Source organism: Monodon monoceros, unplaced genomic scaffold (genome assembly GCF_005190385.1).
Source record: "Monodon monoceros isolate NGI ecotype Baffin Bay Population unplaced genomic scaffold, NGI_Narwhal_1 Super_Scaffold_3, whole genome shotgun sequence".
In the NCBI taxonomy this organism is placed as follows: Eukaryota; Metazoa; Chordata; class Mammalia; order Artiodactyla; family Monodontidae; genus Monodon; species Monodon monoceros.
The window spans coordinates 63535002-63548692 of record NW_021703780.1 but is presented as its reverse complement, the minus strand read 5'-3'; the positions used below and the strand labels follow the sequence as shown (position 1 = coordinate 63548692).

The following is a 13691-nucleotide window of genomic DNA, read 5'->3' as shown; positions in this document are numbered from 1 at the left end:
GAAAAGAACTCCAAGGTGCTGAACAAAAATGAAAGCTTTTGGGCTTTCCTGGTGGCTCAGTGGTTGAGAGTCCGCCTGCCAATGAAGGGGACATGGGTTCGTGCCCCGGTCCGGGAAGATCTCACATGCTGCGGAGCGGCTAGGCCCGTGAGCCATGGCCGCTGAGCCTGCATGTCCAGAGCCTGTGCTCCACAACGGAGAGGCCACAGCAGTGAGAGGCCTGCGTACCGAAAAAAAAAAAGAAAGAAAGAAAGATTTTGATAGGCAAAAGGGAGTGGGAACAAGGATACTATAGTAGGCAGAAAAAGCAGGTTGGTTATTGCAAAGTTACTTTCCTTTAGGGCATGTCACAGTATAACACGCAGATGACCTGATCAAATAGTGTTGATCAGAAGATTCCTGACTGACTGGTTTAAGATTCCATTTCTGGGAGAGCCCAACTAAAATTAAGACTTGGTTTGGTGGCATGGGGCTTAGCATAAGCGACTCTATTTTGGGCCTTTTATTTTTTTAACAACAAAACTCTATGATCCCAGTTATATGAGGTACCTAGAACAGTCAAGTTCATAGAGACAGAAAGTAGAATAGAGGTTGTCAGAGATTTGAGGAAGGGGGAAATGGCGAGTTATTGCTTAATGGATATAGAATTTCTGTTTGAGATGAGGAAAAAGTTTTGAAAGTAGACTAGATAGTGATAATGGTTGCACAACTTTTTTTTTTTTTTTTTGGCTGCACTATGAGGCTTGCGGGATCTTAGTTCCCTGGCCAGGGATTGAACCTGGGCCCCAGCAGTGAAAGTGCTGAGTCCTAACCACTGGACTGCCAGGGAATTCCCTGCACAACATTTTGAATGTAATTAATACCACCGAACTGTATAATGTTAAGATGTAATAATGGTTAAGGTGCTAAATGTTATGTATATGTTAGCACAATTTAAAAACTAAAATTAAAATAAAAGAAAAAATATCTAGAAGAATAAGCTGAAGTGTATATCAAATATTGAGTGAGGAGAGTAAGGTGAGTGCCAGAGCCCTCTCAGGCAGCCCGCATGGACCTGCTTTTACAGTTTTGAGACTCTCTGGGGGGAATAAAGGGAGTCTCAGAGATGGATAGAGAAATGAGGCCTGGTCAAGAATTGTTACAAAATTCAGTTTGCAATTTAGGGGGAAAAAGGGTATTTTGGTCTCACCTCACCCCATAGGCCAAGTAAATTCCAGAAGATCAATGAGTCATCAAAGACTCTTGCCAAATCATTGCAATGACCACTGCTTGTACTTGACCTTTTAGCAGCATTTCCTTTTTGACCAATCTCTTGAAACATATCCGTCCCTGGGCATCTACCACATCACACTTCCTGGTTGTCTCATTGTCCTTCCCTTCTCACCCCAGGGTAGCAGTGGGGTGGGGAAAGGGGGGGGTTCGGTAACTGGATTAGAAATTATTGGATTTGCTAAAAGATTGGGTGTGGATTTTGAGAGAGAAGAGTCAAGGATGACTCCTAGATTTTTAGCCTGAGCAACTTGGTTAATGGAAGTGTCATTTACTGAGATGAAGACAATTATGGGAGGAACAGGTTTGGGAGGCAAAGTAAAGAGTTCAAGTTTAGCATATTTTTCCCCCCACCCCGGCCGTGCTGCACAGCATGCAGTATCTTAGTTCCCCAACCAGGGATCGAACCCGCACCCCCTGCAGTTGAAGTGCGGAGTGCAAACCACTGGACGGCCAGGGAAGTCCCAGCTTTAGCATGTTTAATTGAGATGTACAGGGAGGTAGGACAAGAACAGGAGAGCATGGGAAACTAAAGGTGGAGAAGGGATGAGGCTCTAAGGAGGAAAAAGTGGCCAATCACTTTAAACAAGACCGAGCACTGGCCATTAGATTTAGCAACATGGAGCTCATTGATTACCTTTACAGGTGTGGTTTTGGAGGAATGAATTGGGGATGGGATTGGAGTGGGTTTGGGAAAGAGTGGGAGGAGAGGAATTGGAGGCAGTGAGCTCTTTGGGGGAGCTCTGCTAGAAGGAAGGTGCACAATGCGCTGGTCACTGGAAGAGGTTGTGTCACAGGCAAGAGGAGTCTAAGGAGACATGACAACGAAATGGAATGTGGTATCCTGGATAGGATCCTAGAAAGAAAAAGGATATTAGGTAAAAACTAAAACTAAGGGAATCTGAATAAACTATGGACTTTAGTTAATAATAATGTCAATATTGGTTCATTAATTGTAACAAATGTATCACAATAAGGTAAGCTATTAATAGCAATAACTGTGCATGCCTGTATGTGGGCAGGGATATATGGGAAATTCTGTACCATCTGCTCAATTCTTCTGTAAATATAAGACGGTTCTAAAAACTAGTTTTTAAAAAACTAATTAGGAGATTCTATTTCACTTTATTTTTTCATGTCAAGATCATAACATAATTTTAGTTCACAAAATATTTATCAGTGCACACTTAAGCATCTTCTGTCTGATTTTATAAAAGAAAGTTCTGAGTGATATTTTGAAAGATCACAGAAAATCTCATATACCTGTAAAAGGAAGTACAGTTCAGAAATATGCTATTATTTCAAAAGCAACAAACATCTTTTGTAAAAAATTTATTTTTATTTTACTTTTTTATTTTTGGCTGAGACCCGCGGCTTGCAGGATCTTAGTTCCCCAACAAGGAATTGAAACCGGGCCACTGCAGTGAAAGCGCAGAGTCCTAACCACTGGACCGCCAAGGAATTCCCTAAAAATTTTAAATTATGTACTAAAATAATACAGAAGTGTAAAAATGGTAGCCTCTTTCCCCTTCCCCTGAATTCATTTTCTGTAAGTCACCTGAATGAGAGTTTAGAGTGAGTTCCTCTGGGTTTTTTTCTATGTAGCCTATTAGAAAAAGCACTTCGTTTTGTTTTGTGTGTGTTTTGTTTTCCAAACAAGGAATCCTTTTCACAAATTAGTCTCTAAAACTGTTCCTTTTTTCTTAGCAATATATTGCTAAATTCTTTCCATGTCAACCGCCTGAACTTTCTCCATTCCTTTAAAGAGAAAACCGTGACTTTCAGCAGCAGCCTCGTAGCCCCAGGTTCCACCCTGGTGGTTTAGCCCTGGGGTTGCGATTCGCAAACCTGCTGTGGCTGCGCTCCCCGCCCGCCCGGCCGCTCTGAGCACTCAGTAGAGTCGAGGCGCCCACTGTTCGCGAGAAACATCGCGCACTCTGTCCCCAATGCCACCACCACGGGTGAAGAGGGAAGATGGGCTGGATCCTGAACAGACCCGCACAAGACGATGACTAGCCAGAGGGATTAATGCGCACTGTTACCCAGGGACGCGAAGACAAGAACTAACGACCAGCAGAGAATGAATACCCGCGGCGTCGTCCGCCAGGGAGCAGCCGAGCGCCAAGTCTGCGGTACTGCGCCTGCGCCTCGCGCGCCGCTGCGTCCACTCTACGCATGCGTGGCGCGGCTCAGCGTCCACTGGAGCCAGAAGATGGCGGCTTCCGCGATTTGCCGGGCGGCCAGCGCTGGGACGCGAGTGCTGGTGCGCAGCCGCCGCTCGGTGAGGTGTCAGCGAGAGTGCAGAGCTATGGGGAGCGGGTCTTTGGAAAGCAGACAGGGAGCGGGCTGTTAGCGGTGGCGGGTCGAGAATGGGGAGGTCGCGGGGTCAGGGCCGTGGGAAGGTCACGGCCGAGGGCACGCATGGGAGTCTCGCGGCTGGCCTGGGGGCGGAGACGGGGATCCCACCGCAGGCCTGAGAGCTAAGGGGCGATCCTCCAATCTAATCCTCAGTCCTGGTCGCCCCTTTCCAGCAGCCGGCCCTGCTGAGGTCGCCTGTCTTGCGGGGCATCGCCACCTACGCCCAGGCCCTGCAGAGCGTGCCGGAGACGCAGGTCAGCCAGCTGGACAACGGGCTGCGAGTGGCCTCGGAGCAGTCCTCCCAGCCTACCTGCACGGTGAGTGGGTCCGCTGTCGGGAGTGCACCTCAATATTGGGCATGGTCTTCTTTCCCAAGTCGGGGTGTGACCTTGGGCTCAAGTGCTCTGTGGTTTGGATCAGACTCCTCCCAGCCACCTCAGGATTGACCCTCCTACCCCATTGCCTACCCAAGCCACGCCTTGACTTCTTGGGGGCAATCCTCACCGTACCCAACACTTACTTAGCGTGTGATGCTTGCCAATCAGGAGGCCAAGTCTTTTTTCAGCTTTTTCTTCAGCAGCCCATATGAGAGAAGTGATCCTTCAATGAGGAAAATGGGGTTCAGAGACATTAGGTGACTGCCAGCCTCACGGCCCAAAGTCATAATCCCTTGCCTAGACTGGAAATGTATTGCAGAAGAAATCAACTAAAAAATTCCAGTTAAATGGATAATTTTCCTCAAAATTCACTCAAAGATAGAAATCTTGGCTAGATAAACAGAGAAGATTCTCAAGAAGCGAACCGTCTCCTCCCCACCCCAAACTTCAGGTGCTTTTATTGGTAAATTCTTTCAGTTTTCCAGGAACAAATAATGTCCTGTGATATAAGTTGTTACTGAACACAACAAAAGGTGATGGGCAACTTCCTTATTACATGGCACCTGTGTAAGCCGACCCACAGCCTGTTAAGAAAGCTTGGTAGAGGATGCTGTATTTCATGGACACTAAGATGCTCTAGATTGTAAGGAGCATCACTGTGCTCTAGTGGCAGGAAAAGAATGCTGCCAGTTATAATCAAAGGATACCATGGATTGTAAAATGTATCTTTCGAAGATGTTATAGATGTAATAGATGTTCATGTAAAGAATTTATGACGTATGGTACGTGTATCAACATCTCTTAGGAAAGTAAATGTGAACATTTTAAGTCAGCTATGAAACAAATAGTAAATTAAAAGATTAGGTCTATGTCACCATGGGGGTGAGTAGTGTGGTTTGTGTTTCACAGCACACCAGGAGGCTATTAAGAAAATTATAAGATTCTCTCGTTGGGTGCCAAGGAGACACTTGGCAGTGTTAGGTGTCCAGCTCTGTTTAAAACTTTTTTTAAAGTGTGAACGAAGGCTACTTACGATAAAATGTTCAGTGTTTAAGCCAATAGCCTCTCCTTTAATGGCGAAAGGACACAATCACCAGAAAAAAGGCAGGGTATAATTTTTAGGAAGAAGAAAAGAAGTTGTTTTCAAATGATTAGTTGCTTGCCTAGAAGAAACAAAGAATCAACTGAAAAGTGAGGTTGAATTTAAGAATTTCCTGTGGTGATGGGACAGGTGAACGTGCCTGGTTTGAAGCTTCCCTGCGAGTCTCGATAACCAGTCAGGAAATAGAGCAGGGAGGAGAGGTGATGCAGTGTGACTGCAGTCATTCAGCTGGTGCCCTGTGCCTCTAAGCACAGGGGTCCTGCTGAGAAGTTTTTCCCCAGCGTGGGACTGTGAGCCCCTGTCTGGGGCTTGTGCTGAGTCTTGCAGGGTGGAGTGTAAGGGGGGCTGAGGTGGTTTGTTTGTTACCTTTGTTGGTGGTTTCTTGTCCAGGTGGGGGTGTGGATTGATGCTGGCAGCCGTTATGAGACTGAGAAGAACAACGGGGCAGGCTACTTTGTGGAGCATCTGGCTTTCAAGGTGAGGCTCCTAAAGTCCTGCATCTCCCCTGGGCTTAGGGCTTCCTGCTGTCCTCCTGGGGATGCAGTTCAGAAAAGTCAGCCTCCTCAGTTATGGGTTTTAGCAGGGTAGCAGGGGAAAGAGATCTCTGGATGGCTTTTCTGGGAGGAGTCATGTGGACTTGGCCTCTTCTGAGTGAGCGCCTATCTGGTGAACCCCTGCACAAGGCCCCCAGAGCCAGAAAAACCCCAGGGAGCCATAGGAGCCCTGCTCTTCACCAGAGGCCAGGCCTGTGTTGTGTGCATGCACGGATATAGAATTGTGGATGTACACGTGCATTGTAACAAACCCACAGATTTAGTTTTTGTAAAATGCTGTGCATCTCTTGTTTATAGAAGTAAGTAGGAGCTTTCTTGAGGATGGGAACAGCTCCTAAGCCACCTCGTGTTCGCATGGAGTGGAGACTGAGTTCTTAAATGAATGAAAAAAATGGAGAAGATACGGGATAGGTGGCGTTGTGGAGCAGGAATGGGCAGCTAGCCAGGTCCAGCATCACAGTTATGTGTGTCAGTCTCAACACATTGATACGTGTGTGTGTCATTGGACAGCAGCACTGCCATACACACGCATACATACATACACACACACTGGACTAAGGTTGAGTCCTACAGAGGCCATAGCACACACACAGAGTCATATAAATGGTATGAGGGAGAATGGGTAGTGGTAGCATCACCTGAGCACAGGTGTGAGCTTACCTGACCATGACTGTCAGTAAGAGGAGAGGGAGTGCTGGTAAGATCAGGCTGGTATGGGAGCTCTCAGTCAAATGCTATACCCCCTCTTGGTATGGGAGCTCTGGATTTCAGGTAGCACTTGCTTTGGCCATGCCCTTCTTTCCTGGCCCCTGGATGTCTTCATTCTCTTGGTCCTCGATGCTGTGGCGTTGATTGGCTTAAGGCCTGCTAAGCACTTGGTGAGCACAGCCTCTGGGCTGTATAACCCCAGAGTCTTTGCTGAGGGAGATATCTGTGGACCAGTGGTCCTGCTGGGACTTTAGCCTGTGAGGATGGGGTCCTGGGCTCCCATGTGGCTCCTGATTTGTCCTGTTGATGTGTGGTTCCAGGGAACAAAGAATCGGCCTGGCATTGCCTTGGAGAAGGAGGTAGAGAGCATGGGGGCCCATCTTAATGCCTACAGCACCCGGGAGCACACAGCTTACTACATCAAGGCACTGTCTAAGGACCTGCCAAAAGGTACACTGGAGGATGGGGCCGGGACACCAGTAGGACCCCAGGAGTGCAGAGGACAGGCACTCAGGAGCTCCTGGCCTGGCTGAAGAATGGGGTTACCCTTAGAGTATGGCCTTGCAACAAAGCAACCAGTGGTGTCAGGCCTGGGGTTTTGTCCTGTTACTGGTCACCAAACCTGTCCTTCTTGCATGCAGCTGTGGAGCTCCTGGCCGACATTGTGCAGAACTGCAGCCTAGAAGACTCCCAGGTTGAGAAGGAGCGTGATGTGATCCTGCAGGAGCTGCAGGAGAATGATGCATCTATGCGGGACGTGGTCTTTGACTACCTGCATGCCACAGCATTCCAGGGCACACCTCTAGCCCAGGCCGTGGAGGGGTCCAATGAGAATGTCAGGTGAGTGTTGGCTGGTCTGGGGTGGAATTCGTCCCCTCATTCTGGCATGGCCAGGCCATGTCCACATGAGTTTGTTTTTAGTTGATCTGCTGTCTGTGCTGTTTATTTTCCTAATTCACACAACTGGAGACATTTTCTATGTTGCCACATGGTCCCTGTGAGTCTTTTTTAACACCTGTGTGGTTTTCACTTGAATTTCGGGCTTTGCTTTAGGGTACGTTTCCATGCATGTCCTGCCAGCCTGAGGGAGGGTGCTCTGGGTATCCCTCCACATGGCTTCTTGTCCTCTGGTGGGATGAGCTCTGCTGTTGCCCCTCAAGAGCCCCCACCGTCAGTTCTCACCCTCCTCAGAGGGGACTACAAGCCTGTCCTGAGGTGGGATGTGAGGGGGGCCCAATGAGGGCTGCCCTCTGGGCCCCAGAGTGGTGGGTGGCAGAAATGGGGAAAGGACCAATTAATGTGTGGAGTCCTGCTTTCCAGAGAAGCCATGTCTCCTGGTCTGTCTCCTCAGCCCCGTTTTGTGTGACCCAGATCATTCTGGTTTGGGAGCGGTATTGACCAATTGGCTGTATGTCTTGCAGGAAGCTGTCTCGGGCAGACCTGACTGAGTACCTCAGCCGGCATTACAAGGCCTCTCGAATGGTTTTAGCAGCAGCTGGAGGTGAGCGATGGGCTCATTGAAGCCCTGTGGTAATAGGGGGGTGGGCTGTGGCCTTGGTTACCAGGGCCAAGTCTCCCTGTTCTGACCATAGGGATCTTCCACTCCTGGGGACACTGTTCCCACCCTGTCCTTGAGGGGAGTGACTTCTCTTCCATGCTCTTTGAGGTGGGGTGGGATTCTCCTCTGCCACCGCCACTGAAACTGGCCGCCCAGGGATGCTACTCCGCTCTTTAGTACAGGCCTCAGTTGGGCTGTTGGCCTCTCCAGGCCTCAGGGTTTTCTCAGCCCCACCTGGTCGTAGGAGATCCAGGTTGTAGGCTGGTGGGAGATTCAAGGCCTCAGGCCTGTTTCTCTTGGCCTTGTCAGTGGGCAAACCAGACATTGCATGACAGATAGGAAGTGCCTTGAAAGGAAGGCATACAGTGGTAGGGGCACTTTAATGGGGGACTCAGAGTTAGAGGGTAGGGAGGTGGTTGTTTGTTTGTTTGTTTGTTTGTTTTTTTGAATTGGGAGGTGCTTTTGAAGCATGTGTCATTTGAACAGAGGCTTAAAGAGAGGTGGGATTTAATTCGGTGGGGAGTGGGAGGTCTGTGCAGAGGGGAAGAGCAGTGTCACGGGCTGGTGTGTTTTGAGGCTTGCTCTGCTGCCGTGTAGGGGCCAGAGCGGAAGTGGGCAGGCGCAGGGAGTGCTTGCTGCAGGTGCCTGGTGGGGGATGGTAGGAGCTGGGAGAGAAGTGCGGGGACTCAGGGTGGCTTTTTAGGTAGACACACCTGACAGAGGAGGGGATGTGGCAGGGAGGGGACGGGAGCAGGGCCAGGGTGCTTTCCCAACTTAGGTCGTGACAGCTGACTGGGCAAGAAAAATTGATAGGAAGAACATGATTGGTGGCCTTGGGGCCAGTGAACCTCGGGACCAGGAGCAGTCTGAGCTACTGACGCATCAGACTTTGTTAAGTCCAACAGGATCTGAGCTCAGGGAAGGAAAGAATAAACGGCAGAGGCACCTAGAAGGCCGTACCTGGGGGAGGCTGCTTACTACCACAGCGCCCACTGGTCAAGGCGCTATGGCAGCAACGGCCTCCTCTTGCAGAGGTGAGGTCCAGGAGGGGTCCTGAGGCGTGAGTTTGTAACGTTACTAGTAAACGTCCCCAGCTCTCAGGGGACCCCGGAGCTAGTCACAGCCCTGCATAGCACCTCTTTGTGCCCTCTCACCTGCCAGCCTCCATAGGATCTGCTTGAGGAAGGGCCAGAGGGAGAAGGCAGGGCAGGTGGCCTTATGCCCAGGGAGTACCAGTCTTGTCCTTGGTGCTGGTGGGAATGTGTCACATGGGAACCCCTTTTTAAGCTCAGCATGCTGCTGCTTCCCTGTGGCTGAGGTGATGGAAGCTGTTTGACCCTGAGGTGCCTGCCCTGCCCGTGAGATAGGGTGTGTCTGTGAAGGGTCCTCTTTCCTCACCTTGTCCTGATGTCACGTCTTCCTTTTGGTGTTTCCCACCAAGGCAGGACATGGGGTCCTCTGCTTGTGTGTGATCTCCCCTACCCTGTGCCTTGGGCCCTGGCTGGCCAGTAACTCTGCTGTCTGTCTCGGCAGGGGTGGAGCACCGGCAGCTGCTAGACCTCGCCCAGAAGCACTTCTGCAGCCTCTCTGGGACATACGCTGAAGATGCTGTGCCCACTCTCACTCCCTGCCGCTTCACTGGCAGCGAGGTGGGCTGCTTGGTGGGCGGGGGTAGTGCCCTCAGCCGGGACCTCTTGGGGGCACCCTCATGTGCATGGCTATCTTCATGACTCCGGAGATGCCTCGAGTTGGCCAGGTGTCCTGTGGCTGCTGCCTCACAGGCACACGTGTTCACACTTGCATGCACACTCTCCACCCACACTTGGCACCTTTGCTGGTCACCTGGGAAATCTGGCTGTCCCTCAGCTTTGCCATGTACTGTTTCAGATCCGCCACCGTGATGATGCCCTGCCTTTGGCCCATGTGGCCATTGCAGTGGAGGGGCCTGGCTGGGCCAACCCGGACAATGTGGCCCTCCAGGTGGCCAATGCCATCATTGGCCACTATGACTGCACTTACGGTGGTGGCACGGTGAGTGCCAGGGGTGGGCATGGGATGGGACCTTGTCTTCAGGGAAGAGAGGGAGCTGGGCTGTGGGCGCTTGTACTGTGGGGTTTGGGGTGTGGACTGCAGACAGGAGGGTGGGTGCTGACCACCCTCATCCCTGGTAGCACTTGTCCAGCCCACTGGCTGCAGTTGCTGCAACCAAGAAGCTGTGCCAGAGTTTCCAGACCTTCAACATCTGCTATGCAGAGACGGGGTTGCTGGGCGCACACTTTGTCTGCGACCACATGAGCATCGACGACATGATGTTCTTCCTACAGGGCCAGTGGTGAGTGGCGGCCTAGTGCTGCCAGGGAGGTGGGGAGGGAATAGGGCCCTTTGAGCAGGACCGTGGGAGGCTCAGAGACAGCACCGTCTCTCAGGATGAATCCCGCCCCACCCCTGCTCTAGGATGCGCCTTTGCACCAGTGCCACAGAGAGCGAGGTGGTCCGGGGCAAAAACATTCTCAGAAATGCTCTGGTGTCTCATCTGATCGGTGAGTCCTGCAGCCCTGTGGCAAGGGGTAGAGTGCATACTGGCAGTGACAGTCCCAGTGTTCCTAACCAAGATTGGAAAAGAAAACTTCGAAGGTCACACCATACCCCACCACCACCCCTCTCACAGGGGCCTGGGGTTTTAGGTACAGGTGTGGGTAGGCTAGATCAACAGCCCCATGGATACAGTGACAGGTGGTTGTACAAGTGAGGGTTGTGGTCTAGGTCAGACCAAGGTCCAGGTCAGCCCAGAGCGCTGGAGGTTCTGTGTGTACCGTGAAGCACTTCGGCAGCCTCTCTGGGACATATGCCGAGGACGCTGCTCCCACTCTCACTCCGTGCTGCTTCACTGGCAGCGAGGTGGGCTGCTTGGTGGGTGGGGGTAGTGCTCTCAGCCGGGGCTTCTTGGGGGCACCCTCGCATGCTTGGCTTGGACCCACGTGGATTGGACCATGTGGACCTGTAAACTTCCCCCAACCCTTGCAGGCACCACTCCTGTTTGTGAGGACATTGGACGTAGTCTTCTGACATATGGCCGCCGCATCCCCCTGGCTGAGTGGGAAAGCCGGATTGCGGTAACAAGGGCCCCTGGGAGAGGTTCTGGAGTCTTGGCCTGGCAGACTCCCAGAGGGTGGAGAGTTGAGGCAGTGCAGACTGCTCCTGTAGGCAACCCTGGTGTCCTAGGCAGCGTCACCTGCCTCGGTGGTGTAATTGGAGGGCAGGGCAGAGGCACTGATGGCTGTAGGGATGGGTGGGGCCTGAGGAAGTCTACAGCAGGGAGAGCCCTGCTGCATTTCCCCTTTTGGTTGAGGGGCAGCTCCATGGTACGTGTGGAAGATCTTGGTCGTCTGGATAATATTGACTGGCAGAGGTGGTCCCCCGGTGCCTGTCACTCAGTGTGCCCTCTGCTTCATCCTGCAGGAGGTGGATGCCAGTATCATGCGTGAGGTCTGCTCCAGGTACTTCTATGATCAATGTCCAGCAGTGGCTGGATTGGGTGAGTGGCCTAGAAAGTCTGCTCTTTGTCCTTCGCAGTCTGTTGTCTTGGCCTCCCCTCTGCCCCTGCTCCCCCATCCCCCAGCTTTCACGGGGAGCAGCACGTTGAGGCCCCTAAGAGGCTCTGCCCAATAGCCTGGCTGCCAGGGAGTTCCTGCTCAGAAAACCTGTCCTAGCAGCTCCCTGACTCCCTGCCAAGGTGCCTCCATCAGTACCCCACACCCACCAGGTAATGGACACCTCCATGTGTGGGGTGGAGCTCCAAAGGCCAGAGCATGAAGGGACAGGCTCAGCACCCCCTGGAGGAATGTTCTCTTCCCTCTTTCCACTCCAAGCCTGTCATGTGCTGCTCTGGGCAGCTCTGGATGGGGTGCGGCGCAGGGCCAGGTGTCTCTGTACAGGCCAGGTACCTCACCCTGACGCCCCACCTTATCCCCACAGGGCCCATTGAACAGCTTCCAGATTATAACCGGATCCGTAGCGGCATGTTCTGGCTGCGCTTCTAGGCAGGAAGCCTGTGCAGGCGAAAGGGCGGGGCCCGGGTCTGTGGTCCCCCCAACCACAAACATACCACCTCAGTCCTTCAAACCTGTGCTGCAGATAACCACCAACCAATAAAGTCCTGTGTTGAGAACTGCCGCGTCCCTCTCTTGGCATTGGCATGGGGTCCACTGGGCAGTGGATTGGGGAGCAGGGACTTCCTCCCGGTTCTGTATCTCCTAGATCCTTCTGCCTTCCCACAGGCTGATGTGTCCTTAGCGAGGGGCAAGCGTGGGGCTGCAGCACAGAGGCCGGAAGCCTTTGATGCCTGCAGGGAGCTGAGGCCAGCTGTTTCCATTTAGCCACATGGGCGATGCTCTTAGCCAATCTGTCCCAAGTGTGAGGTGTGGGAGGCCATGGGAACTGCAGGCCCAGACTTTGCCCTGGTAGAGGTCCCAGCCTGGGAACTCAGGGGTCTCAGGTGGGAAGCCCCTTGCTGTGGGTCCTGTGCGGTCACCCTCCGGCGGACCCTCGTACCCCAGACAGACCAGGAGAGGCCAAGGAATGTCCCTGAGGGAGCCTCCTTCATATGTTTACTCTGGATTCTGGGAGGAGGATAGCCTGGGGCATAGTGTTCCCATTTGGTTTCTAACTGCTGCCTGGACAGGCAAGGCAAGAATCCTTTGCCTTGATTTGCCGCTGACTCAGGCTCCAAGAATATCCCTGAGCTCAGTGGGGCCTGAGCCCCCTCCCTAGACTTGGTCTGTCCCAGGCAAGTCTGAGCTGCTGGCCTGGCAGTCCCCTCCTCATCTCCCTGAGGACCTGGTGGAGCTCTCAACTGTCTAGTCCCCCTGCCACCTTTGGGCAATGGTCCCCAAGGCAGGTGGGCAGATAGGCCCCTATTCCTGTGCCCCCCAACCCTTCCACAGTCAGGTTCCCTGGGATCCCAGTGGGGGAATGGAAGTGTGGGGCCCAATTTTGCTGTGAGGGAGGTGCTGCTGGCACTTGTGGACAGGGCTCTGGGACAAGGTTTCTTGAGAAGATGGCTATTCAGAAGTGCCCCAGCATCCCAGCCTTGCAGTGGCCAAAACAGCCCTCAGTTTGCTCCCACTCCACCCCAGTGCTTTTCCTTTCAGCTCTGTTTGTTGCCACAAGTTGTCAATTAGGAAATAACTGTCAAGTGCTTTCTAGAACCCAAGGCTGGGGGACTCAGGTCATCCTACTTTGTGAACAGCTGGAGAGAAGCTGCTGGACAGTGCAGAACCCTGACAGGCCCACCCCTGGATGGTTATAGACACAGCATATCCAGGCTGGGGAACAGCAAGTGCCAAGCGTGTTGTCCCAAGTTTGAGCTCCTGGAGGATGGGGCTTGATTTCTCCGCTGAGGCCAGGCCTGACTCTCAAAGGCTACAGGTGTGCTGGACACAGAGTGCTCGAGCGGGTGATCTGGTCCTAACGGACCTTGCATGCCTAGCCAGGGAATTTGATCTTTACTTTGGAGGCGTGCTGGGGGAGGTGTATTGGAAGTTAACGGGAAGAGAAGTGACTTGGTCAGCTGAGAGTTAGCCTGGGGACTCAGGGTGGGTTTCTGTGCGGTTCTGGTGAGCAGCTCTGTGGCAGAGCAGATACCACAGCTATAGTAAGAGCTGGAGTGGGCTTCAGGGGATGCAAGCAGGGCAGCATCCCCAGCAGGGCTGGGGTACCACAGGGGAGGGGCAGGTTGGAGGGGGATGACCTGCCCAGCTTTGGCC

At 52.4% G+C, this 13691-nt stretch overlaps 1 protein-coding gene and 1 non-coding gene across 4 annotated transcripts; one reads left to right on the top strand and one right to left on the bottom strand.

The window, feature by feature from the left end:
- Nucleotides 1-757: 757 nt before the first annotated feature.
- Nucleotides 758-829, bottom strand: TRNAE-UUC. Its single transcript has one exon. It is a non-coding gene; the product is annotated as a tRNA-Glu (tRNA).
- A 2607-nt stretch (nt 830-3436) lies between these two features.
- LOC114908133 (cytochrome b-c1 complex subunit 1, mitochondrial) lies at nt 3437-12094 on the top strand. Of its 3 annotated transcripts, none has more exons than XM_029244458.1 (13): nt 3437-3550; nt 3801-3944; nt 5497-5583; nt 6689-6818; nt 7010-7208; nt 7790-7869; nt 9460-9575; nt 9814-9957; nt 10098-10258; nt 10381-10466; nt 10951-11039; nt 11386-11461; nt 11902-12094. In XM_029244458.1, the coding sequence occupies exons 1-13, from the start codon at nt 3482-3484 to the stop codon at nt 11964-11966; spliced, it is 1446 nt and encodes a 481-aa protein (XP_029100291.1). In that variant the 5' UTR covers nt 3437-3481; the 3' UTR covers nt 11967-12094. The 3 variants fall into 3 exon arrangements, with proteins under 3 accessions (XP_029100291.1, XP_029100292.1, XP_029100293.1); XM_029244459.1 differs by having other exon boundaries at nt 3441-3550; nt 3804-3944; XM_029244460.1 differs by having other exon boundaries at nt 3467-3532.
- The last annotated feature ends 1597 nt before the right edge of the window (nt 12095-13691 follow it).